The following is a 27,595-nucleotide window of genomic DNA, read 5'->3' as shown; positions in this document are numbered from 1 at the left end:
TGAAGAATTTAAGAATTTATTTATAACATATCATTTTCCTTACAAACCATATAACAGTGGAATGTTTTACAATGAGAGATATTGCAATAAATACAGCCTGGGGATAAATGGGAAATACTATGAAAATATAGGTCATGTAATGGAACAACGAAGTGTGTCTGTAAAATAGAGTCAGCATGGTTTTGGTCATCTGCAATATCTGAACAGCCACCATGCTCATCATTAAAAAAAAAAAAACTATCTAGTGATAAAATGTAGTAAAAAAACAAAACAAAAGGACTGACAGTATGAAAGACTGCGGCAGGGTCATACAGACAGAACACAGAGGAAGATAAGGCACATTAATCAGCCTATTGTTGAATTCTTTTCACATGGATTATCAGGCCAGTTTCAGTCCAGGAATGCAAACATGGAATGCTGCAGTTTCACCTGATGCTACACTAAGGTATCACTTCTTCAGTGCCCTTCACTCAGATATCTTTTAAAAAGTGGGTATTAAAAAGAATATTCTTAGGCTTAAAACATTTTCATGTATCTGTGTATATCATTAATCTATTCCACTACAGCTTGTTACAACATTTGCTGCTCAGATCAGAAAGTCTAGGTGAAGAGGGGAAGCACTCAACACAACACTGCACCGTATACTCCAAAAGAAGAAAAAGACTAGTGAGGATAGCAAAAGACTTGCTCTGTTGTGTAGTTGATAAAATATACTAGTTAATACTGATCTGGAGGTGGAGCTCCCCACTAATAGTCAATGCTCTGATCATTGTAATGGGAGCTGTAGTCGTCATGGTAACCTCCGTGGTACTCGTCCTCCTGGAACTCGGCCTGATAGTCACTGTCACTGATCTCGGAGCCATTGGTGCCGGTCCCCTGGCTGCCATTGGCGTGGATAACCGGCTCTGTTGGGGGGGCACAGTACTTGGGGTCGTAGACCTGTCGACCCAGACCGTACACGCTCATACCCCGCTGAGATGCCACCTTATTGGTGCCCATCTGGAGGGAGATGGTGGAGCTGTCCAGCGGTGGCTGCACCACCTTCTGGTCATAGATGTCTCTGCGGGTACCAGGGGCCGACATGCCCGCCTGCACGAAACCACAGAGCAGCAGAGACATTACCACATGATGAAGGCAGGACACATACACATCAGTGTACTGAATGCTCTGTTCTAAAAGAACCAATTCTTGTAGATAAATACATTCAAACAAAGTTCCCACTGGAGGTGCTAATGATGAATACATAGAGGATATAAAAATAGCTAACACATATTGGAAGAATACAACACCTCAGTCGGTGCTGTATGGTTTTACAGATTGTTAATGCTCGAGACAAATTTATAGTTTGTGACTCTGAGGAATAACATTGCCCTGACTTGACTTCATGAGTATTGAATTATGTGTCATTCATATCATTCAAGGTAAATCAATGATTAAATGCAATGTGGGCGGGGGAGTAATCTCACTATTTCACGGTGCGCCTTAAGACTTTTTTTTTCTTTACAATTTAAGGAGTCAGTGTCAAGGCTGTGACACACCAAACATATGGTCAGCCATTCGCCCATGGTGGGCTGAAGGCGAGTGTATGCGGTCCTCGTCCCTATGTTGTGTCCTGCACTGATGATCCTCATCAGCTTTTTTTCTGCCAATTCGGCATGTGGAATTGGCAGTGGTGGCCGTGGAGCCAGTCAGTGAATGAGATCACTCTGATTGGCCATTCAGCTCAGCACAGAAGATGAGAAACAGAAGTGAAAAATGTAAACAAATGGAGGGATATCAAAACAAACTTATTTTATTAGGTAAGATTGCTTTTCTTCTGCCATTGAGCTGTTAACAGAAACATTTTGTGATGGTTTGTGTTGCTGGTAAATCTGCTTTGTTCTTTCGTCACATTATGTTGTCAATGTGCTAACTCCCTTACTAGTGTGAAGACAGTTTTCCAGTTTCTGTTTTGAATGATGATGACAGATGACCGCCCTCTGCTGGTATGGAGGGGTGTCTCCTCTCATGCAGGTGCAGAACGTGCATGCTGGTTGTTGGTTTGGTAATGTCGTACATCATCATCGCAAAATGTCGAAAGTTAATTTAAGCGGTCATTTTAACATCGTAAATCATCATTGCAACATGACACCTTGTAAATGGTAACAACATTTCTCCACTTTACTCTCCTGGTATCCCTCTATTGAACCAATTTGGGTTTTATGTATCCAGGTTTCTATACATCTGTCTGATCTGACCTGTCTGGTCTGTCTATTTCTGCTCTCTGCACACTCATGGAATTTAGTTTGTGATGCTCACAGCTTTAAAAATGACATTAAAATATTTCACAGCACCCTGTTATACCGTGTTCAGAGTGACTCTGGCTCAGTGAGAAAAAAACCAGTCTAATTCGTCTGAATGAGGCCGGTCCAGTGAAGCCGGATAAAGAGTGCTCTGGCTAAGAAACGCAGGGCTGTCAGCCAAACCTTTCAAACTGGCTCAACTTTGGCTGCATGTAGTTGTGTTGCACACACAACATAATCCTGCAAGTCACTGCAGTGTCCATCCAAAGGCAAGCAAGAGCACACTCCTCGTAGATTATTCATTCATTCATTCATTTTCCATAACCACTTGTCCTCACAAGCGTTGCGGGGGCGGGGGGGCAGGTCGCCAGACTATCGCAGGGCCGACAGGTATAGACAGACAACATTTCACACACACAGTCACACCTAAGGGCAATTTAGAGTCACTAATCAACCTGACCTGCATGAATGTTTGGAATGTAGGAGGAAGCCAGAGACCCCGGAGAGAACCCACGCAGACACAGGGAGAACATGCAAACTCCCCCGCCCCCAGGGCCCCCGGTGGCCCCTGCCCACGGACCGAACTCCGTTCCACCAGGGACCCTCTTACTGTGAGGCAACAGTGCTAACCACGAAACCACCGTGCCGCCCTTGTTGATTACGGACTATAAAATGCATTGCTGGGCAGTGTTTAGGGGTCTGAGAGGCCTTTATATTTATAGCTTTGTTACTTGAAATGGACTTCTACAAAGCATTTAATGTCTCTGAAACACACTACCATCAACACAGATCCTTGCTTATGTTAATACAGGGCCGATTTTGCAGAGAATAATCCACATTAGCTGTGGGAACCACAGAGTAACTCTCAATACAATACTATCATGTTACACTGCCCACAAAAACTATGGTATGACCATACAGCATTTCTGCGATACTTCATACAAAGCAAGACCATCTACAAGAAAAAAATCGGGAATTCTGTTTTTATTTCGCTGCACTGTGGTGTCAGTTCACAGAATTTTAACTGAGAGGATACAATATACAAAACTAGAATTACCACCATGCTGTTTCACACCTCCGCGCACCAGACAAGTTGCACTTACAGCCTGCATCCATGTCAGTGAAAACATGATGCTTCACGCACATCTTCCCTCCAGCAGCACAGCAGATCTCTACAGTCAGCACAGTTTACAGATTAGAGTCAGTGATTCAGTATCTGACCAAATGTCTCCCCTTTGCTCCTGAGATGCTGAGTTATGGCCAAGGTTTTTGAAGAATATTATGTTGTCATAGCTGAACCTTGAGCTCTTGGATATAAAATGTCATCACTTCACAATTTTATCCTGTTAGTAATTTGTGTGAAATTTTTGTGAACGAATTCTTGAGTTATGGTCAAAACATGTTTCATGAGGTCAGAGTGATCTTTGATATTTGACCACTAAATTCTTATCAGTTCATCTTTAAGTCCAACTGGTGGTTTGTACTAAATTTGAAGAAATTCCTAAAGGCGTCCTTAAGACATTACGTTAATGAGAATGGAACAGACAGACAGACGATCCAAAACATAAATCGCCCTGGCTACAACTATCACTGGCATGGAGGCACAATCAGTGTACAGAGCCTCAGCTCAGTGCCTTAATAACACACACACACACACACACACACACAAAATGTACTGATTGTATGCTGACATACAGCTGTTGAAGTGTTAGCTGTTTTCTCCATGATAAGATCCGGGACAGTGATGAATATAGTTTGGAATTTGTCTGTACCACTACTCTAATCAATACTCCTCATCAGTTAGCTTCTTTATTGATACTCTTATCGGTTCCTTTTCATCATTAAACGAGTGCGTATTAAAAAAATTGATTTAAAAAAAGAGGAATAAATTCAGAACAGGATGAGAAGTGAATATTTTAAAAAGCTAAATGTTGTCTAAATGTAGAGCAGCAACAGTGATGTTTACAACAGAAAAGTAACTGTTTGAACTTCATAATGTCTCTCTGGAGACAAATCTAAAACTCTAATCAAATAAATCATATTTCTGACATTACAATCCTGAGTGAAGTTTAAAAAGAATGCAGTGCAGAGACATCAGTCATTCCTCCTGTCCTCTGGGCTCGTCCCTCTGCTGCGGAGGTGACTATACAGTAGCATGGCCGCTGTCTCCTAGTCATTTGTTTAGGGCCACCATGAGGAGTCATGCAGGAGGCACCCTGAGAAGTCAGACTGGCGGGAGAATCTGTTTACATCACCTGCAGGTTTTAATAGAAATATCCATATCTGGCACCAGTGTGTCCACAACACATAGCAGGAAGTGATGGGATATATTTCTGTATCCATGTTCAGTTATCAGCATGCATAAAGTTGTGTGCTCCAAATACAGCAGAGTTACCAGGTGACATCAGGTTTATACTTGGCACAGGAACTGACAGTGCTGCCGTATTTCATGATTCAGGCAGCATGAAATGAGCCTGTCTAAATACTGCTGTGAGCATGGAACTGTGTCCCTGAGCTTCATGAGGCTTTGATTGCACAGAAAATGATTGTTGTCATATGAAGGATTTAATCATTTTGACCTCTGAGGAGCTTTGTACCTGGCTGGCTCCTTTGTTGGTTCCCATCTGCAGGCTGATGGTGGTCTGGTCATAGGGTTTGTCAGTCTGGGTCTTTGGATCATACAGATGTCTTCTGGTCCCATAAGCAGTCATTCCAGCCTGACTCGCACACTTGTTTGTCCCCATCTGAGGACAGAAGACCAGCAAAATCCTGTCACATATCACACTAACTTGTTTAACCTTCGGGCTGCTTTCACACATGTAGTTGAGTTCATTTGCTTTGGACCAGAGGAAAACATGATGCATTGTTGCATTTTAGTTCTGACTTTTTACTAATGAACCAATAGGAGTAAACAGGAGTAAACAGGAGGTTCCACTGATTGACAGGTAACTGCAGATTGGACAGTTTTGACATTTGTCCTCCTGTTCAGCTGCTACTGAAGTAAAATAAACAAAGCTCCACACGAAACATAGGCTGTAAGTGACATCAGACTACAGAGAGGAGTCCATGTGCTGTGGTCTACACAAACACTTACTCAGCACTTATAGTTACCTGCAGTCCAATGACACATTGACCAGCCTTGATCTTCTCATCATCAAAATGTCGAGCCTGTTTGTCTGCATATTTCACCCCTATATCGATCTTTGTGTCCATACCTTTGGTCTTTGCCTGAAAGAGAGGACATGCTGCTCACAGGGCTGGTGTGCATTGGATTTGTTTAACAATAACTATGCAAGCAAAACCCATCTGATTGACATATTTGTAGACAAAAATAAGGGTTATAGGAAACTTGTGTCAAAATTCATGTATTCAATCCAAAAAGAAACACTCAACAAATAAGATTCAATCAAAATGGGAAAAGGAATGTGGACTTGTCATCACAGAGGAGGACTGGTTGTATATGTGCTCTGTGCAGTCTACCTCCACCAGCTCAGGTCTCTGGAGAGAATTTTGTTTGAAATTTGATGAGATATTTTATAACGCCTAAGCTAAAAAGTGTGCAGATGGGGGAGATGGGAGGGGGTCTGTGCTGGAGGAACTGTGGAGAACAGTTGGCAGGCCATTTCCATATATTTTGGGGGTGCCCAGTCATTCAGTCATACTGGCAGGGGGTGACACGGGTGATACAGAAGATTTTTGGTGTTGGAATTGACTTCTCCTTTCCTGCAATCTATCTGTGAAATATCGCAGCTTACCCATTAGTGCAAGACAGGTATCTGTTAAAGATACTACTAGCGGCCAGCAAGAAAGCTGTAACACGAAAGTGGCTGCAGGCAGTTCCTCCCGCAGTGACTGACTGGATAGATATTGTGAAAACTATACAGAATATGGAGAGAATGACTTTCTCGCTAAATCTCCGGGTGGATAAATTTTTGCAATACTGGGAAAAATGGATTGTGTTTTTGACCTCACAAGCTGATGTCTGAGCCATTATTGTATAATATCTGACATGTATCTCTATTAGTGCTGTAACGAAATGAATGTATAGGTGACCAACTGACTGCTTCAACATGTTCTGTTGTATATTTGGGCATTTCCATAAAAATAAAGTATTAAAAAAAACCAATAACTATGCAACAGAAAATGTGTTGGTCAGCAGTATGTACTGACTGCTCACTCACCATGCTGGCCAGAGCGAGCAGTGTGGTCTGGACTTGAGTCATGTTCCCATTTTCAAACAGGTCATTGGCCTCAAAGATGTCATTGGGCTTTAGGCCATAGGCCAGGATAGCTTTGATGAAATTCCCAAGGTTTTCCAGCTGCAATGGAAAAAAGAAAAAAGGAGTGATGGTGGCTGAGAAAGAACACCAACAAAACCCAGAAGAAGCCTCATTAATGAGTCCACTTCTCCTCAGAGTCACACAGTCAACAGGCTTTAACTGCTCTTAAAGGAGATGCAGCTAACACGTGTTTAGTTTCTGCATGAAAGCGACTCTTACCTTGTGCCAGTTGAGCTGTGACAGGTTGATTTTCTTTACTGAACCAGGCTGCAGCTTATTGATCAGCCTGAGACAGGAAGGAGAACAGCATGTATCAGGATATGATGTCATCTATTACATTTGGAGGAAAGATTTTAGAACATGTTTTGCCTTCACAAATGTTGGACTTACTCGCAGAGGATGACACCGTCCTTTAAGCCTTTCTGAAAGTTCTCTCCAATAGACATCCCTGTTACCTCCTCAATCCAGAAGCGGAGCTCCTCCTCCTTTTGTGGGTCATATTTCTGAGCAATCTGAAAGACAAAACATCATGTTATATCTGCATTCTATTTTAGGAAAAAGTATCTCTGATTAACAATGAGCTTTATGTTCAGTAGCTCAGTCAATGAGCTTGGCTTGGCCAGGGACTTGGCTTGAGAACTGAAGGGTTGCCAGTTCAAGTCCCTATCCAGACAAAGTATGGCACATGAACTTGTAGCTGAAGAGGTGCCAGTTGACCTCCTGGTCACTGCTGTGGTGCCCTTGAGCAAGGCACTGAACCACCAACTGCTTGGGGTGCCTGTCCATGGGCAGCCCCCTCCCTCTGACATCTCTCCATTTAGTGCATTAGAGCTACCGTTTGTGTGGGCTTGTGTGTAAATGACAACAGTGAAAAATTTAATTTCCCAGTGGGGATTAATAAAGTACATAAAATAAACAACATTATAAACCCTACACTTGTTTTTGCACTCATTTTTCACAGGTTGAAGCTAAAGATTAAATTCTTTTTTATGCAAACAAAATGCTTTTTTCTAAAATGTTTGTTTATATCTTCTTAGTACCTACTTTTTCACACAACCCATAATAACCCATAATCCACATAAACAGCATTAATATTACATAAGTGTGCTTTTGGCTCATCAGTGCCTCTTAGCATCAACCATGTCATTTGCTACATCTTTCCTTCATTCTGATTTTTTAAAACGAAACAATTTATTGTTGAAACAAATTAGCCACAGTTTGTTTATAACAAGGAAAACACAAAATTCAGGCAGCAGCTGACAATTTTAAATATACAACGTTTTGCTTCCTCGAGCGACCACGGTGTGATCATTCTGGTTGCCATTTTGGGAAAGAAAAAATTCAAATCTGCAGCCGCTACAATAGAGTAGGGTCCAGCTGAAGCATGGATCTATTATAAATCTGGATACAACCGTGGGGGTGGGGCCTCGTTCATTCCTGTGAGAGCTGCTCACTGGCGCATGAGAGCTGAAGATGGCAGACCACTTCTCCCTCTCGATGGTGTGTTTCCAGCAGGCCCCCAGGAAGTGCATCACCCTCTGACGCAAAATTTACATAGTGGCCGAAAGTGGAACTACAGCGCCACGTGTTGCACACTGGCCCAGAAAGACTTTTCTCCATTTGCTTAACATTGGGAGAGAGACTGCCTTAAATCACTGGATATTTTTTTTGAGACGTGTTAACATGGGATTCTAACAGAATCAAAATGTGTTGTGCCCACAAAAATCTAATAATTTTTGTGTATTTTAATAATTTACCAAAATTAGACTTGTTCACTGGTAATCCTAAACCCTTTCGAGCAACCTTGCAAGCCTTGCTAATCAACATGCAATATACTTTATCAAAGGCTGGCATTACTGTCCACCTAGCGTTTTTCCTCAGCAGAAAATCTTGTTAACCTGTCAACATTGTAAGGTTTCCCCAGTGTGTTCAATGCAGTGTCGTGGTAGCTTAATAAATAATGCTAATACGAAGATATCGTGTTATTGAAATAACACCAACGTGAAGCACGTTTTTTAAAAAAAAAGGCGCTAAGAGCTCCACAGCACCTTGCCACCACTTTGCTGCTAAAGAAAAACCTTAGATGGACACAGCCAAAGATGTGATGTGTAAATAATAACATCGATACCTTTTATGTGTGTGTGTATATATATATATATATATATATATATATATATATATTAATGCTGGGCCGTTAACGGCGTTAACGTGCTGCGTTAACGCGGGATTCTTATCGCGCGATAAGGAAATTATTGCATGAATAAACTATTCACTAAGTTGGGTCTATACAGTGAGCAAGGCACCAATTTCACTTTGTTGTTTAAGCGCGGATGTATACCTGGTCGAATTACGCAGAGGCGTGAACAAAGGCGGAAGCTGGTCTGCCTGAGTGACTGATGGAAAAGGAGAATCAGAGACTGGAGTGATTGGCTCAAACCGTGTCACAAAGCTGCTGACTGTTAATGGTCTTCTTCATGACCTCTAATGTAGGCCCACAGTTCAATTAGGGTCATGTTATCAGAGGCTGCACCCTCTGCTGTTCATTCCAGTTAGCAGGAAAAAGCTTTTTCCACATGGAGACAGAACCTGTGTTCCTAAATGTCTGTGTGTAACAAAATAAAAAAAAGTTAAACACCAAAGTAAATCTTATGGAACATTATTTTTCTTTACCAAATATTATAGTAGAACAGCTTTCTCAAGCAGTTTGTGATGCATTTTCATCATTTATGTAGATAGATATTATTTTGCATGTCTTTGGCAAAATTCAAATCTATAATTTTAATCTAGATTAATCTAGATTAACTACAGGATTGCAGTGAGATTAATCTAGATTAAAAAAATTAATCTATGCCCAGCACTATATATATATATATATATATATATATATATATATATATATATATATATATATATATATATATATATATCAGTGTTTCCTCTAGGATTTTTTTCAGCAGCGGGGGCAGGCTCTCCGGGGAGCCGTGGCGGCGTAAACAAATGACGCTTTTTAAAGGCTGAATGTAAAAATAAAAAATAATAACAAAAATTCAACAATAAAATAATAAAAACAATAAATAATAATTTCTTGATGGGGCTGTAATCAGTGGCAAAGTTTGCACCCAGGCTCAGAACAATGGATTTTTCTTGGTTTTTTGTAGAACAGCTCTAAGGCTCTGTTGTACGGAAATTCCCCAAGAGGTGGCCCATTGATGCTCAGCAGCATACATGCTGCAAGGTGATCCCCCTGCAGCCTGTTTCTCAAGTCAGTCTTCACCTACAAATAGAAACAATAATTTTTATTTATTTTTTTCAACCCATTTAGGGTCCCAGCCTGATAGCCTGTGTTTCCCTTTATGTTTTTCTCCTCTACTCTCATCTCTCTCTCCTGCACCATCACTTTGCTCTCCTGCTCCTTCACTCGGCACTCCCCCTCCTGTACTCTGCTCTCCTTCACTTTGTTCCACTGCTCCTCCCTGTCTGTTACTTGTCTTATACGATTACATAAAACATTAACGTTAGATAATTTACACTCACGTCACATTTGATTACAAGTGTGAACATAATTTTTTACCTAACCATCATAATTTGAGTCAGTAAAAAGGCTAATGATACCTGACTAGCGCCATCCTCATCAGGTGTCTTTCTCTTCTTTGAAAAATATTTGAACAAGCTAATCTGAAAATGCAGTCAGCAGTTACATCATGGCGTGTATATCACTTAATGCTATCAATTAGTTTACTCACGTTAGCGACACTGAGTTGAGTTGGCACCGGGCCCAATTAACTTAAGCTACGTAACCTTAGCTGGCCATCAGTATTTTGCGAATGTTTATTTAACTAATAAAATCTATTATAAGTTTTCTTAAGCTAATAAGTCTACCTTTTCTCCGGTAAGTTGCACGCTATTTTCAAGCCGACACTCCTCTGACTCTCCGACCTGATGCCTGGATGCGAGTAGCTAATTAACGTCGGCACCAGTTAGTTCTGTTGGGGGGTGGGAGGGGGCGGTGCTATCTACCCCAAAGAGTAGATACAGAGCAAGATAGTTATCTGCCTCAGCACTCGCGACACCCAACGCAGTGCAGGACTGTGCTGTGATGCGGTGGTGGTGTATTTGCAATTTAAAAAAAAAAAAAACCAAAAAAAAAACGACATTTGAAGGAGCGGCGGGTAGGATTTAGGAGTGGCGATCCGCCACTCCTATATGAGTGTAGAGGAAACACTGTATATGTATATATATGTATATGTATATGTATATGTATATATATATATATGTATATGTATATGTATATGTATATATATATAAAACAAATTTAATTAAAATCTGAATGATGTTTTATTCTTCTACAGACTACCACGACAACTGATGGAGCTTTTCCAAAACTGAAGGCATTGGATTCTGACACCTTTCAGTGTCCATTTTCTTGTACTTGTAGTTTTTTTCCCCTTCAACCGACATCGTTAAGCTTTATAAGGTGATTTTTGCACAGAATTTGAATGAATAAAGTACCACGTATATTTTTAAAACTGTTGTTTTGCATTTATTATTTAATGAATTTATCTAGGAAATTCCCCCTGGCTTAAATGTTTTGCATGTCTGTCATATGTGTTTTACTAATGTGGGGTCTTGTTATATGATAGCAGTTGCACTCACACTTCTATTAAAGGCTTTGTTACACCCACATGTAATATATATGATTACATTTTAATAAAAATCTGTTCTCTCAATATTATTACCAACAGAATCAAATACTTTTTGTTTGAGATCGTACTCAAGTACTACACAGTTAATATCTTTATTTTTCTTCCCAAATATAAAAAATATGTTTTTATGTCATCTTTTAGGTTTATTTTACGATATTTTTCATAACTTCTTTAAGAAAGCTATCCCACTAACAAAGCTATTAGATTTAATACTGATTTTTTAGAAAACAATTTCTCATCTTAAAAGTAAGCAATCATTTGACTGATTATTTGTGTAGCATAATATCATATACATAAAATGATAACTTAGAATCACTTCCAAATTACCTGCCTTTTCAATTTTTTTGAGATTCTTATTTTAAATATACTTGACAACAATTGAAATTTACAACTCACTGATTTTAAATTGGCAATAACATTTAGCCATTTCTGTTCAATTCCATCTGTAAGCTGGACCCCCCCCCCCCCAAAAAAAAAAAAATGTTATTTTTGTCATGTTTAAAAATTTATTTATTTTTTTAAATTATTTTTTATTTCCTCAACATTTTATTTATTAAGCAATTTAATTTATTGTTAAAATTAAGACATACTGTTATACAAACTGATTTTTTTTAATATTGAATGTTTATGTATTTTGTATGTCAATACAGGTTTTTTTTTAAAATACTGAATGTTTGTGTATTTTACCTATCAATAAAGTTTGAAGAATTAAAAAAAAAAAGGTGCAGTTGCTCAAGGTATAAAAAAGCCTAATTTCCAGTAGTGGGTGTGGTTCCCGCGTGGTTTGCACTGTTCAAGATATTCCATGCGTGCTGCGTATTGATGACGCAGTGACGTTTCTCCCTGATCAATCAGTGGTCTGCAGTGTGTCCACGTCACCTATTGGTACCTTTTAGTACCCATGTAGCTATTTGTGGAACTCCAGGAGAGCAGTTACTAAAAATGTGGTACCAGGTAGTGCTGGGTGATATACCGCGACCTGCGGTATACCGTCGGCAACATGCTCTGCGGCAAAACCGTGGTAGGATGGATGCTGACATTCGAGAATGTACAGTAGTAGGTTTCACAATGGTGATTAAGTAATTAAATCACCTGCCACATCAGAGAATGTTCAGGAGTGAGTCTCACAATAACACGACTGTGTAATTACATCACCGCTGTATGTTTTATTGGCTTAGCAGCCTCCCTTATCAAGTGCATGCCTACCTTACTCATGGTTACAATGATTAAATAACAATAAATAATATCATGTTTAATTTATTAGTTAGAAAGTCAGTGGCACACAAGTTTACGAGTTTGTATGGCTGAAATGTATTCTGGGAATAGTGTAGATCAGTTTAACAGCTGGGAGAGCCTCAGGTGTTGTTTTTTTGCGATTTGCCATTTCATAATAAGAAAGAAGAATTAACATGGATAATACAGAAACAGTAACCGTTGACCAAGAGAAGAACTTAGGAGAGGTGTCTGCCATTTGGAAGTTTTTTGGTTTTAAAAGATCTGACATCGAGCAGAAAACGGTTCTATGCAAATTATGTGAAGCCATTGTTGCTGCAACAAAACACATCTTAGAATATCAAGAGTGTTTGGCATCACTGTCATTGGATCCAGGGCCATCTTCCTCAGCCCAGGTGAAAACGTGAAGCAAAAGGGACAGAAAAGTACCGAAGGAGCATTTGCTCACGACACGGCTTATGATAAGAAAAATAAGAGGTGGAACAATATAACGGAAGCGAATGGTTCATTTGTGCAAGGACATGGTCCCTATATACACGGTTGAAAAAGACGGGTTCAAGGGGATGCTTAAAACATCAGACTCAAGATATGTCTTACCGGGCCGCAAATACTTTAGCGGTACCACGACCCCAAAACTATATGAGTATCACCAGAGCAAATTGGAAGCGGAGCTACGAACCGTCGCCTATTTCTCAACAACAACGGACCTGTTGTCAAGCCGGACAACAGAGCCATATTTAAGTATAACTGTCCATTATATCAGTGAGGAATGGGAGTTGCGCAACCACTGCTTACCAACATCGTACTTTCCAGAGGACCACACCGGAGAAATAATCGCACAAGGCCTGAGAGAGGCACTTGATTTCCTGGAGACTTGAAGAGGAGAGGCAGGTGGCTATAACAACTGACAACGGAACAAACATCGTGAAGGCAGTCCAGCTGAATGAGTGGAGAAGACTCCAGTGCTTTGGCCACAGACTTCACCTTGCCATAGGTAAATCTGAATATTTATATTATACAATACATATACAGGGGTGGACGGTGTATAGGGGCAGTTTGGGCAACACATTACCATCTGGGAGAAAAACGTTTTTCGTGTTAAAACTATTTTTTTTACAGAAAAATGAGCCTTCCCTGCATTGTCAATGAGGAGTGTGGGGCTCGCATTCCCGCACTTGCGTCATATGTAACTGAGCAAAGAGAGGGAGGGGGTATTTTCGATCAAATCACTTGCTACTTTCAGGATGAATTTTTGTGACCACTGGATTTAGCAGGCTATATAATTTCAGTAAAAGCGAAAAAGCACTAATTAATGTCTTTACAGAGAGAAGTGTAAAAGATGCCCACATAGAACGTGCAGTTGGTGTGTGCAAGAAAATTGTTGGTGCCTTCTCGTACTCCTGGAAAAGAAGGAGGGACTTAGCAATTGCTCCGGCTGAACTGGGCCTGCCAAAGCACCAGCTCACAACAGAGACGCCCACCAGGTGGGGCTCACGTCAAAAGATGATTCAAAGACTGATTGAGCAGGAGAGAGCCATATGTCAGGTATTGAAAGCTGACAAGAAAACAAGGCACTTTGTGCTCAGCTGGCAAGACATGGATGTGCTCAGCTGGCAAGACATGGATGTGATGGAGTCTGTAAATAAGGTGTTGAGCCCACTTCAAGAGTTCACAGATGCCTTGTCTGGTGAACGCTATGTTAGTGTTTCATACCTCAAACCTGTACTTCACCTGTTCAACGAAACAGTTCTGGCTGAAGGAGAGATTGACAGTTAATTGTCAAAGGACATGAAGACAGCCATCCTCACTTATTTGAACAAAAAATACTCCGATCCTGCAACACAGATCCTCTTAGACATGGCTTCTCGTCTTGATCCCCACTTCAAATGCTCCTACATCAATGATGATAAGGTGGAGGATATAACAGCTAGAGTAGTGGACGAGATCAAATCCCTGCTGGCACAGCAACAGGCAGACACTCCTGGAACATCATCAGCTTTCCCATGAGCGGCAGCAGCAAAAAAAAAAAAAAACAACTTTGGCCAGCTTTTTTAAAAAGCAGACCAGCCCAGCTGGGGAGAGAGCACCTTTCTCAGAAGAGTAGTTTTCTGCAGACCGTTGAGGTTGACAATGACACTGACCTTTTGGAGTGGTGGAAATGCCTCAGGCAAATTTTCCTCATGTTGTGAAGCTTGCAAGGAAATATTTGTACATTCCTGCCACTAGTGCCCCATCTGAGAGTTTTCAGCACTGGTGGGAACATTGTTACCTGCATCTGGTTTCTCTCAAACCAGATGCTGTGGATATGCTGGTTTTCCTTGCACAGAATTTGTAATATGGTTCACATAATGCTTAAAATGTATCCTACACAGCCAGAAGATGTTGATATTAGGATACCAGTGAAAGGTAGGCTATTATTACTAAAAATCTAAACGTTGATATTTTTTTTTACCTAAAATGTTGATTTTTTTTTAATACCAATTCATTTTTTTTTTTACAGTTTTTACTCTTTTAATATTACATTTTTTTCTTATTCAAAAGAACATATAAACAAATACCTCTTCAAGTTATTTTATTTTAGTTGAGTTTGTAATGTTTATATATACATATCTCAAGATATTTTGTTCTGAAATTTGAAAAAAGCACTGAATGCAAGCAAGGTTGTGAAAATTTATTTGAAGTTATCTTATTCATTTTGTTGCCTGTTTTGCACAATAAGCTTTTTGACATTCTACTATCGTTTCATGAATTGTTGTTACTTCATATAATCATTATTGTGTATATTCCAAAATAAAGAAAAGGTTAATAAGGATATATATATAGAAGTTATCGCGGTCTGCCTAATAAAAAATACCGCAATGTAGCATGTAGCAGTTTGGCGAAGTCACATGCTTCTCCTCTTTTATGGAACCATCTTCCAATTTTGGTCAAGGAGGCAGACACCATTTCCACTTTTAAGGGTAGACTTAAAACCTTCCTCTTTGATAAAACGTATATAATTAGGGCTGGCTCAGGTTGCCTGGACCAGCCACTAGTTAGGCTGACATAGGTTTAGTCTGCCGGGGACCTTTCTAGAATACACTGAGCTCCTTTTTCCTTCTCTTGCTCCCTCCATCTGCAAAAGATTATGTCTGTTTACTGCATTAAGCTAACTCCGTTGCCTTTCTGGAGCATTCCTGCTCCCTTATTTCCTAGTTTTCCCTGATCCTGGCTGCAATCTGGGCTGTGCCTGATCCTGGTGATAGCTGTGCTGGTGTTGTGACCCTGCCATTGGTCGTGCTTGTGCCCTTGCTGCACTGCTACTACGCCCCCGACTCCATCTGATCGTGGTCTTGGTTTTGCCGTTGCTGTGGTCCTGTCTGAAGCTGCGCCTGTGTTGTGGGTCCTGGTTGGGCCGATGCCATGATCGTGCTTGATGCAACCTTCTACTGCCATTATTATGACTCATGCCTCCACTATCAATATACACAACAACCACAACATTTGCACACAACATCACATGCTATCATAGAGTGCATTTAGTAATTTTACATCTATCATTATTGTAATATGACATGCTACTGTTACCGTTATTGCTGTACATCTCTCCCCCTCTCTCCCTCTCTCTTCCGTCCGGGAAGAGGGATCCCTTATCATCCTCTGCCGCTCTTCCTGAGGTTCCTGAGGTTTTTTGTTTTTGTTTTTTTTGTGTAGGATGAATGTCATTTCAGTGTTTGTGATCCTGTTGCTGCACCTGTCTCATACACATTGACAGGAATTATCCTTTTATCCAACGGTTACTAAGGGGTTTATTCACTGAGTGGAGCCATCTTCGTCTCAGTGTGAGCAGCACCGCAACTCAAACACATGAGCCACCCTGCAGCTCACTAAGAGTGGTGCCCTTTACTTCAGCACACAGCAGTTGAGTTTCAATATCTGTCAGGACACTTATCGTTTCAGAAGCACAAAAAAATTAACAGAATTATTTAGAACACTGGGGGGACAAATACTGTACTGATAACTGTTGGAGTTTTTTTACTTTACAAACTACATAGTGTCACAACCGCTGACAAGCAGTTGGAGGCTCACCGGGCTCACTGAACACTGAAGCTCCATGGCATTATAGTATCTCTCTCTCACCTGACACGCTGAAACCGTCAGAGGTAAGTATACCATCTCTCCCTCATCCTTCCTCATCCATGAAACACACAGTGGTGCTCTGGGGTGCAAGGTGCCAGTCACTCCTGCTCAACCCTGCCATTTATCAGCACCTCCATAAATGCCAGAACTGCTTCAAGACTCCTATTATAGCTACATCCCTGATAGCTGGGTGGAAAACTCAGAAAAATTATGCACCTTACACATATCTTGTAAATACACAGCACTGTGGAACATCCTGGATTTTTTTGGACACAGGACAAAAAGAAATACAAAACAATCACTGGATCTCACCACATGGAAAGGTAAAGATATCACACAGCTTCAAAGTCAGCTTTACTTCCCCCAAAAAAACTGGTACAGAATTAGCTATAAATCTTTTTTTTATCTGTATCTACCAGTCAAATCAGTCATAGCACATTAGGCTGACACTTTGCTAAGACAAATAACTCAAACAACACAAAGCACGGGGACACACTCATTCCTGGGGATCACATGATCATGTCTAGAGATCCCTCAGGCCACAAAACCATTCTCACCATTTGCACATTATCTTATTCCCTCAAACTAATAGTATAACACACACACACACACACACACACACACACACACACACACAATACAAACACATTTCCATACACATCCACACACGATGTAACATCTAAAACAAAATAAAGACCATGGTGGCACACACCCTTACAAACAATCACACACACACACACACACACGCACACACGTGCATGCTAGTGTTAAATGGCATTAAGTTCAGAAGTGAGTGAGTGGGCAAAAACAAGTAGTAGCATTACGTTAAGGTACATAAACGACAACATCACTAGTTGCAATAATTGTAATACTACTGAATTAATGAAAGCAAATATCCATGTTATAAATGATAATTCATCAGTGTAATGTGGTTCTAACTGGGCCAAATCCAGTCCACTGAGCAAAGGACCAGCACCCGCAGCGTCAGGGGAGGGGCAAAGCTGGAAGCACATGGGCTGGATCAACTAATCCCACAGCCCTCTTACTTTCTATTCCCATCCTTACTTAAGGCTTAGTGGTCCCCATTCCTTTAAAAATTTCAAGCTTTGTAGTTTTCTTTTAGATGTCAATGTTTTTATCACCAAGTGTGTTTTGTGATTCTGAAATATTAAACTGTGTGCTGATTTTTTGCACCGTTTATCATTCAACTCAAAACAAGGCAATATTTAAACATGCTTATTCACTGAAGAAACAGTCCAACTCACAATTCCTGATAAACCTTCTCCAAAATATGCAACTTAGCAACACAGATCAGACAATATCTCTCCTTGTCATTAAATAGGAAAAAAAAGATCCATCCCTATCCCTTAACAATGACTCCACAAACAAGATCTGCACAAAAACATTCTCAATCCCAAGTAAACCCAACCTCCAACTCATGCAACACAACGTTAACCACAGAACGCACATCACTCTCCAAAACGTGTCCCATTTGAACAGGGGGAACAAAAGACTGGGAAAGCTGTGGAATGCTTAAAAACACCTGTTTGGAACATTCCGCAGGTAAACAGGATAACTCACACATAAGGGACAAGGCTGAAAACCAATACTGAATGCCCACTGCCTTCAACCCCTCACACTACACTATATTAAAGCCTACGTACATGACTGTATAAAAAATGTTATTAAATTGGCTCAGGAAAACTTTAGAAAAACGCTGTCAGTAAGCAGAATTCATTGCTGCATCTACAAATGCGAGTTTAGACTCTACCAGCAAAGTGAAAGCCAGATATCAACAACATCCAGAAACACAGCTGACTGTTCTGGACCCGAGCTCACCTGAGATGGACTGACACAAAGTGGAAAAGTGTGTTGTGCTCTGAGGAATCCACGTTTCAAATTGTTGTTGGAAATCATGGACATCATGTCCTTTGGGCTAAAGAAGAAAAGGATCACCCAAACTGTTACGAGCTCAAAGTTCAAAGCCAGCAGCTCTGATGGTAGGGAAGTGAGTTAGTGCCCATGGCATCATAGGTAACTTGAACATTTGTGACGGCACCATGAACGCTGAAAGGTACATATAGGTTTTGGAGCAACATATGCTGCCATCCAGACTTTTTCAGGGACGTCCCTGCTCATTCCAGTGAGACAATGAGAGACATTCTGTACATGCTCCAACAGCATAGCTTTGTAGTTAAAGCTGCTGCTGCAGTCCAGACCATAGACTGCATATAAAGATGGATGACATGTCCCCCCTTACCCCCGCTAAGCTTATGTGATGCTAAAGTGTCCTGAGTATGGCCGCTGCCATTTTGCACTAGTGACATCAATCACAAGCAGCCCCAATGACAGCAATCACACAAATTGTTTGTCACAGCTGTCAATCACCGTGGAAAATCCTCCTTTTCTAGAATGTAATAACTCATTAAAACTGAACTTATAAAAACAAACACTTGAACAAACGTCAGGGTGATGAGACCTTCAAAGACAGAAACCATCTTTGGGAAAATGTATTTGGCGTGTACTCTGAGTTTTTAGTTTGGCCTATGTCCATTCACTAAATTGGAGGGGCAGCCTTTATGACCTATACTGCAGACAGACACCAGGGGACGATACACACTGAAAAGCTACACTTTGGAGTAGCTGTCATACTGTCTGTCTTTATATACAGTCTCTGGTCCAGATCTGTCTCCCACTGAGTATGTTTGACATTAAACACAAATGCAAAGATGGAACCCAGGGACTGTTGAACAACTGAAGTCACATATAAAGCATTAATTGGGAAAAAAAATGACCTTTAACACCTGTGTTAAAGGTCATTTGTGTTGTTAAAAGAGTGTTGTTAAAAGAAAAGGTGATGTCACACAGTGATAAACATGCCCCCGTCCCAACTTTTTTGAAACGTGTTGCAGGCATCAAATTCAGAGTGGGTAGATATCTAATACTAAATAAAGTTTGAGTTTGAACATGAAATATCTCATCTTTGGATTATCCATCCATCCATCCATTTTCTTCCACTTAACCGAAGTCGGGTCGCGGGGGCAGCAGCCTAAGCAGGGAAGCCCAGACTTCCCTTCCTTCCCCTTCCTAGGGTATCCTGAGGCGTTCCCAGGCCAGCTGAGAGACATAGTCTCTCCAGCATGTCCCCTTCCCCTGTGTTGTCTCTGAGTTTACTTCCTGTGTAAGACCTTTGTGACCAACTGTGTAAGACCTTCGTGACCAATTTCCAGACCTGTGAGCTTTGCCTGATCCTTTTGTACTGTCGCCATGAATCCTGTGTACCGACCTTGGACTGCAATAAGGACCACGTTCCTGCCTAATCCTCTGAGTGCTGCTGCAATACTGTGTCCGCCTGCCTGTGAATTCATGACCCTAGGTCCTACTTTTGTCCTCAGGGCTTACTAAGTTATTATTAAACTTACCAAAACACATGTAAATATATAAATATATGCCCGTATGACCACTGACCTTGTGAATGACACCTCACTTGACAAACAGGACCTTCCATGTCCTGTCCTCAGCCTACACAAGCCAATGAGAGCCTGTGTTAAAGGGAAGGTCCTGCCCTTTCTTCTTGTCCAGCAATCCAGCCAATAGCAGGCTGTGGTGCTCATGACTCATGCTTCTTGTATTGTGTAAAAATATGAATAAATTAAATTAAATTAGATAGCAGTCTCCTATATTCATAAGGTCCGAAATAGCATCTGTTTCTCAGAAAATTTTCAGGCAGAAACAAAATCTATCTACTAAGTATCTACTGCACTGTGATGCTGACTGAGCAGAGAAAAGTGAAATGCAGTGGGCTGAGGGCCCAGTGGATGGGGTGCTTTTGCTGAGGGATTTCAGAAATGTGATGTATGCAGATCAGAGAAGAGCATGGACTACTGATCACACCACATGCAATGGAACCCAGATGGGCCCCTGCCTGACCTCATTCTTTTATTTATGTGCACTCTGTGACAGAGGAGGTTTTCCTGCAATGAACTAGGCCTACGTGACAGCAGTTGTGAAAGAACAGCAGTCACTTTACCGATGGAGTTCCCTTAAAATGGAAAAAAAGAATTTGACTCTAAAAATCCAGATTTGTCAGGTGGATGTATCCAGCTCCAAGCTGTCTGTGCTACTTTAAACAGAAAGATTTTTTTATAAAAGTGGACACAAATACTTTTGAGGAACACGCACAGTTTTTAAGGACCTTTCAAGCTTTTCTGCATGTCTTAAGCCATTTTTGCAAACCAAGTATGTTTCTGTATCAAACCAGGTTTTGTATTGCTACATTTATATATTTTTTATACACACTTTTGTTGCAGTTAGGCCTATTTCTTTTCACTTCTATATTCTTTTAGTACAAAATGGACATTGTTCTGTTAACATTTGGTGACTGCGTACATGGATGTGTTAACACATCCATGTGTTAACACATCCATGTCGGTTACTATGGTCCTTGCATAAAGTCCATTCAATCATAAATTTGCATTGTCTCTGAGGACCCTCGTGGAAACAAAATTAAACCACTGCTATTTTGCTTATGGCATGTAGGACAGATAGCAGGAGACAACAATGAACACACCTTAAATCACCTGAACTGTGCTCAGACAGCCTCCGATAACAACTCAAACCCGCCACACCTGGTGTTCACAGCATTGCATCACGACCCATCAGAACTTTCCAATCAGCCCTGCTCTGACAGCGCCCTCAAAGTGCTGACAAATTCACTATTGACACTGTATTGCCATGACCATCAGCACACTTTGACCTTCACAGTACACTCTTAACCTTGAAAATGGTACTTAGGCAAAGAACCCACCACAGTCCATTTTCTAACAACTCTGGAGATCATGTCACATGGACTTCATGAGTGAATGTTTACTAAAGTGACGTGAAATTGTAGGTTTCCATTTTTTTTCTTAGAGATTTTTTTCCAGAGGGGCTACTGAATGGACTGTTTGGTAAGACAGTGTTCTCTTGTGCTGTTTTCAAGGTCAAGAGAAATCTCCGAAGCTCAGCCTTCAGGTCAACATGGAAAACGTTTCTTCAAGTGCTCATTTTCATTGAGATTGTTTTCTTCACACTCCAATGTTAATTCAGCCATTACACTCATCGTTTATTGAGCAGTGCATTATTGAGTGGTGGTAACGTCAACATCATAACTGTGGATGATCCCTGTAAAAAAAAGGCACAACTGAAGGTAGCTCTTTCCTACACATATCGTTCTGCTGAAGAGTTGACATGTGAGAGCATGGGAAATGGACTTTGATCAGCTAGCAAACCAAGAGATGTTATTGTCAGATATGTCTGTAGATTCAAAAACTTATAATAATGATAATGTTGCTTAGTTGAATATGTTTGAAGATGGAGTTAGAGCCATATGTATTTGGACACTGACCTTCTCTTCTGTATCATAATCCCTGTAAAATATGTGATTCATTTGGCTAAAATAAACTGTGATGGTTCTGTGTGTGTGTGTGTGTTTGTGTGTGTACGTACAGTCTGAGCTTTGAAAGCAGCAGTGACTGCAGACTTAAATCTATCTCTACATCAGTCAGTGTGTGTCTATGTACAGTTTAATGCAACTATGCTTACAGCTCCATTAAGTCAACTCACAATAACTTCAGAGTAGAAAACCGCCAAACCACCAAACGGCGCTGAGCAAACTCTGACGTGTAACGCTCGCGTTTGTTGACTCTACACCACTTTATACTGCAGTTTAAAGTCTCTGTCACAGAGATGAGGAAATACAAATATGTTTGTTTTACCTCAACTTCCTTGCTTGCCTTTCAAAACAACAGCTATCTGGCTGTGTGTCTGGACAGAACTCCATCAGCTGCTGATACAATGCATTTTATTTTGAAACATATACAGGTTGGGGTTGTCAGCTGCGCAGGAGCTTGCACAACTTCATAAATGAGTGGAATATGTGCTCATAAATATGAAAATACAGCACTCATATCAGTAGGCAGCTATATGCCTTAAGGCCTGATTAAGGCTGGTCTATTTTGATGCAGAAAGAATGCACTAGTTAGGGCCCGAGCACCAAATGGTGCAAGGACCCTATTGTAACTGAAGGAACTGACCCTTGATTGCAACCAGTTTTCATTTTTGATTAACAATGTGGAAGTTATCAGGCCAAGAAGTTATATGTTTCGCCACGTAACAGGAAGTAGTTTTTAACTCACTTGTACATAATCCAATCTGCATCAAACTTCACGTTTGATAAGAGTCCCACCCTGAACACATATACATGACCATTTCAATCAATAGTGAGAGCGCCACCTGCTAGCACAAGAAAGACAAAGTTTTACACTAAGAGGTCCAGCTCCTAGCATATTCACTTTAATGATCTCAAAATTGTGTCAAAAAATCATTAAGATGTTGGTGATGATGAAAAATAAATATTGTGAGTTTTGGTTGAATGGCGACGCCACAGCGAATTTCAATGTGGCGACATGACATCAAAAACTGTCATAATTTGACCCCAAATGGTCAGAACTAAATTTCAGACATTTGATGAAAGTCCAGACCTGAATACACCTGCAATGTAATTTTTAATCACAATCATAGCGCCACCTATTGGTAACAGGAAGTTACTTTTTTACAGTTTGATGTTTCCCCTGTACTAGGTTAATCAGAGAAACCTCAAATTCACCCATAATACTGGAAAGACTTTCACTATACACAGAATTTTTTTTTTTGAGTTTTCATCAAAAGCTATTGCCATAGTTACTCACTATTCTCCATGAAACAGGAAGCACTTTTTGAGGGGATTTAACCTGGAGCTACGAAACTTGGGATACATGTGTAAAAGGCCAAGATCTAAAAAAGCCTCTTGGAGCCATGCCCTAAACCCAACAGAAAGTCCACCGATTTTAATTTTATATAAATAAAAAAACCCGACTGATATACCTACATTATCGCCTGATATAAGGCTTAAACAGGTAAAATGGAGCAAATCAGCTCATATTTTTTCCCATATGCGCTGATAGGAAAACCTTGTTCACAGACCATATAATGCAGGAAATGAAGCACTGTAAAAGCAACAGATTAGAACAAATACAGCCTTCCACAATCACACAGTCTGGCTGCTTCCCTGTTTCATACCTCTAGCAGCTGCAGCTTTGACTCTACCACACATACACACAGAAAGAGAAAGTCAGAGAGAGACAGAGTCAGTGTGTGCTCTTACTCCATTGTTAAACTACTCTCAGCACTCAAGGACATAGTGACAGAGAGCGTTGCAGAATAGTGGACGGTGGTTTAAAATTATACATTATCCACCACTATCATCTGCTCTTTGGACATCATACACAAAGAGTGCATAAGACTTGTGTCAGTGCCGAAAAACAACATAACTTTCTGTTAAACTACCTAAAAAAACACAATCTGCAGCACAATCAATGCATTAGAGTTAAGAAGAATAACATGGCTAACATTAACGTATCTTAATCACTGTCCTAGTCCAACGTCGACGATTTTAAGTCTTATTTTATTGTTAGGATTTATTAATTGGCAGGAATGTAACAGAATGTAAAAGTAAAAGCAGTGTTCTGTCGATTTCATTTTCATCAAAACCTCTTGGTACCATTGATATTTCGCTTCTTGGAGATGCACTTGGAACATGGACCAGTCTTAATTTGATGGAAAGATTTTTGCATTAGCAGGAATGTGAAAGCAGTGCTTTTTATTTAAATGTAAAAGCAAGCCTAAACGCATGCAAGCAACCGTGATAAAATATTGTCATCTCAATATTGATCAATAACATGGTGAATATCATTTTGGCAAAAATAGTGCAGCCCAAAATGGGTCAGCCATCTGAAGCTATTTGGAGTCAAGTATCTTGCCAAAGGATATTTAAGGATATTAAGGACATGCAGAGTGGGGGAGCCGGCGATCGAACGGCTGATCCTCTGATTAATGGACGGCCTGCTCTACCTCCTGAACCACAGTTGCGGGAGCAGCAGCCTAAGCAGGGAAGCCCAGACTTCCCTCTCCCCGGCCACTTCGGCCAGCTCTTCCCGCGGGATTCCGAGGTGTTCCCAGGCCAGCTGAGAGACATGGTCTCTCCAGCGTGTCCTTGGTCTTCCCCGGGGTCTCCTACCAGTGGGACGTGCCTTGAACACCTCACCAGGGAGGCGTCCAGGAGGCATCCTAATTAGATGCCCAAGCCACCTCATCTGGCTCTTCTTAACTCGGAGGAGCAGCGGTTCTACTCCGAGCTCCTCCCGGATGACTGAGCTTCTCATCCTTTCTCGCTCCCCCTTAATTTCTCAAGTAGGAAGGCATGGATGAAAATGAAAACACCGAAGAGTTTGTCCCCCCCAAAAAATCAACATCGATAATATTTCAACTGACAAAAAATATGGTTCCCATCAAAACAGTGAAAAAGAAAATTGCACACAGATTAAAATCTGTTCAAAAAGGTACTTTGGCCTAAATGTTCTGTTATTCTTTTTTAGGGCTATATTTTTAAATGGGTAACAGTAACATGCACAATAGTCTTAAAATCCAAAATGAAAAAGAATCGTAATAAAATCGTGATTGTGATCCTGCCTTAAAAAAATCGTGATATGATATTTTTGCCATATCGCCCACCCCTAATCAGGATGGAATTTGACACAGACGCTAGAGCAACATGCTGCTGCAGAGGGGTCAGCAACTAAACATATTATAGCCATCTAAAAGAGGTCCATAATTTAAAAAATGATCAGTAAAGTGTACACTATATTGAGAACATTTTCATTACTTTACTTTTCCATTAGAGAGCCTGTTCTGATGGGGTAGCTTTTAACTGTGTCAGTTCTCCAATCCATACTCACGTCAAAGCCTCCAGACTCGCTGCTGCTCTACTGCTGCCTCCGTCAGTTATCAGTCATCGTAGTCCACACTAATGTCAATGACATAACTTTTCGAGGCAGCTAAAGACCAGCAGCCCTTGTGCTCAGTGATAGTAAATCATTGCTTTTCTCAGTGGAGTTTGGCTTTTAAGAGATCGATATATAACGACATCATTTGCTAGCTTGAAATTACTAGATGGGTTTTCATTAACCCGAAAATTGCGCAAATTGAAATTGCGAATATAAAATAGGCCTAATGGAAACAAGCCGGTCAGCCCAGAGGAGAGAAACGAAACTAAAAGTGCCGGACAAAAAGTGGGAGAGGAGTTGGTATCACGGTGAGGCTGGACTGACTCGGAGCGGGAGCTGTTCCTCTACCAAGCCCTCTTCTGTCCAGCGTCTGATCGCAGGACAGTGAAGTGGATGAGATGTGATTTTGGCTCACTCAGCAACAGGAGATCTGGGACTGCTCTGCGCACATCTTCACAGAGATATGGTTAACCCCTAACATCCCGGATCAAGCTGTAGCATTGGATGGACTGACCTGGTATTTGGACACAAGACTGATGCAAATTTTTTTTAAAAAAATGCACTGCAGGAATTGAATGATGCCATCAGCAGCAACACCAATACCTTCTTCTACCCTCTATTTCAGGTGATTCGAAAAAGCGATATTTCACAAAACTGCAATTGAAACTTTTTTGCTTTTATATCTCATATGATGTGTAACACCGGATCATCTCGCAATTGTGTTTCATCAAAAAAAATCTAGCATACACTTCCACTGATACCGCTTTTTAAGTGGGACTTTTTTCAGGTGGCTCAAATATATTTTTTTGCTCACCCCTCCTCAGCACTACATTAGCCTCCATGTTGGACTCCAGGCTGCTTCTCCAAAGTGGGGGTGTGCCGACTGACATCTCCTGTGTGTAATATCTTGTCTGTAGATGTGGTCCACACACTCCAAAAAAATCTGAACTCTCTCTTTAATTGCGCTATTATTTCAATAATAGAAAGCGCCTGGAATCACAGTACTGCTACGTGGCAATGTGAAACAGTGCAACATTCAAACAGACAGCGGGGGGGGGGGGATACATGCCGTCTAACAGGGGCCCAGAGCCAGCTGAGGCCCGCGGCTCCTCCCAGACTGACTATACATTCAGTTTTTTTATCATCTTAAACGGTGATTATCTTGTAAACACACGGTGCATCCCATCATCAGCGCGGACTCCATGATCCCCTAAACTCCTCCTGACATTCTGACTGTAAAAAGCGTGAAAAAACTTGGTTTCCTCGTGCAGACGGAATGCAGTGTATAGGCCGGAGCTCTGGAACTATCTCTGCAGTCCGCTTACTCGTCGGCAGAAGTGCTCAAAGTTTGGACAACTTCGGTCCAAGTTTCTGAGCTGGATTTTTTATTTGTCATAGAGTAACTTAATTTCCAAAGACTCGGGCAGACTTTCCCACTTTGTTAAAATCTCACATTTACATTTTGGCCAATGTTTCCCTCTTCTGACTTCGCTGGTGTAAAGTGAAACGTTTAGAGAATGCGCGATGAGTTCACGACACGCAGCCTCTCGGTGTCTCCGGGACACGGAGCACCGAGCTGGAGAGTCGTTTCTAACAGCACCGAAGCCGTCAGAGCCGCTGGACTGAAATACAGACAAAACACCGAGAGGCTCCAGACTCACACTCTCTCTCTCTCTCTCTCTCTCTCTCTGTGTGTGTGTGTGTGTGTGTGTGTGTGTGTGTGTGCGTGCGTGTGTGTGAACCCAAAACGTTAGCAGAGCCTTTGTTAACTTTAGGACTGTGAGAGAGATGTTTTTTCCCTCTGAGACACAAAGATAAAGTCGTAAATTGAACACTTACTTTGCTTCTGACTTCGGCGGATAATCCGTAAGCTGGTCCCTTATTAAAATAAGTCATTTTGTTGGTTTTGCTCGTGTCCTGCGCACCGGTATCGCACACAGCCCGCTGTGGAAAACTGCTCTCAGGCCGGAGGAAAGTATTCCGCGAGCTTCCACTGAGAGGAGAAGCACAGACTGTAGGATGTGCAGGCCAGGATCACATTGCACAAAAATGAGAAAAAAAACGTCGCCAAATGATTGACGTAACCACAGCAGCCAATCAGAGCAGCCGACTCATCT

At 41.0% G+C, this 27,595-nt stretch overlaps 1 protein-coding gene across 2 annotated transcripts; it reads right to left on the bottom strand.

Annotated features, from left to right (window-relative positions):
* On the bottom strand, nucleotides 1-27,503 carry cnn3a (calponin 3, acidic a). Of its 2 annotated transcripts, none has more exons than XM_042510701.2 (7): nucleotides 27,318-27,503; nucleotides 6,953-7,074; nucleotides 6,782-6,848; nucleotides 6,464-6,601; nucleotides 5,394-5,510; nucleotides 4,880-5,026; nucleotides 1-1,089 (listed from the first exon to the last, which is right to left on the bottom strand). In XM_042510701.2, the coding sequence occupies exons 1-7, from the start codon at nucleotides 27,372-27,374 to the stop codon at nucleotides 748-750; spliced, it is 990 nt and encodes a 329-aa protein (XP_042366635.1). In that variant the 5' UTR covers nucleotides 27,375-27,503; the 3' UTR covers nucleotides 1-747. The 2 variants fall into 2 exon arrangements, with proteins under 2 accessions (XP_042366635.1, XP_087928158.1); XM_088072032.1 differs by lacking the exon at nucleotides 27,318-27,503 and adding an exon at nucleotides 25,431-25,449.
* Between the last annotated feature and the right edge of the window lie 92 nt (nucleotides 27,504-27,595).

This window comes from Plectropomus leopardus, chromosome 21, assembly GCF_026936395.1.
Source record: "Plectropomus leopardus strain MGB_pleo_1.0 chromosome 21, ASM2693639v1, whole genome shotgun sequence".
NCBI lineage: Eukaryota > Metazoa > Chordata > Actinopteri > Perciformes > Serranidae > Plectropomus > Plectropomus leopardus.
This window is presented reverse-complemented; position numbering and strand designations above follow the sequence as displayed.

What these genes read in the sequence shown, in the direction of transcription:
- cnn3a (XM_042510701.2), bottom strand. Translation starts at nt 27,374, where the DNA reads ATGACTTATTTTAATAAGGGACCAGCTTACGGATTATCCGCCGAAGTC. An exon ending in CCGCCGAAGTCAGAAGCAAA is followed by an intron (nt 7,075 to 27,317) that starts GTAAGTGTTCAA and finishes TTTGTCTTTCAG; the next exon opens with ATTGCTCAGAAATATGACCC. An exon ending in AATGTGTCATTGGACTGCAG is followed by an intron (nt 5,027 to 5,393) that starts GTAACTATAAGT and finishes TTCTGTCCTCAG; the next exon opens with ATGGGGACAAACAAGTGTGC.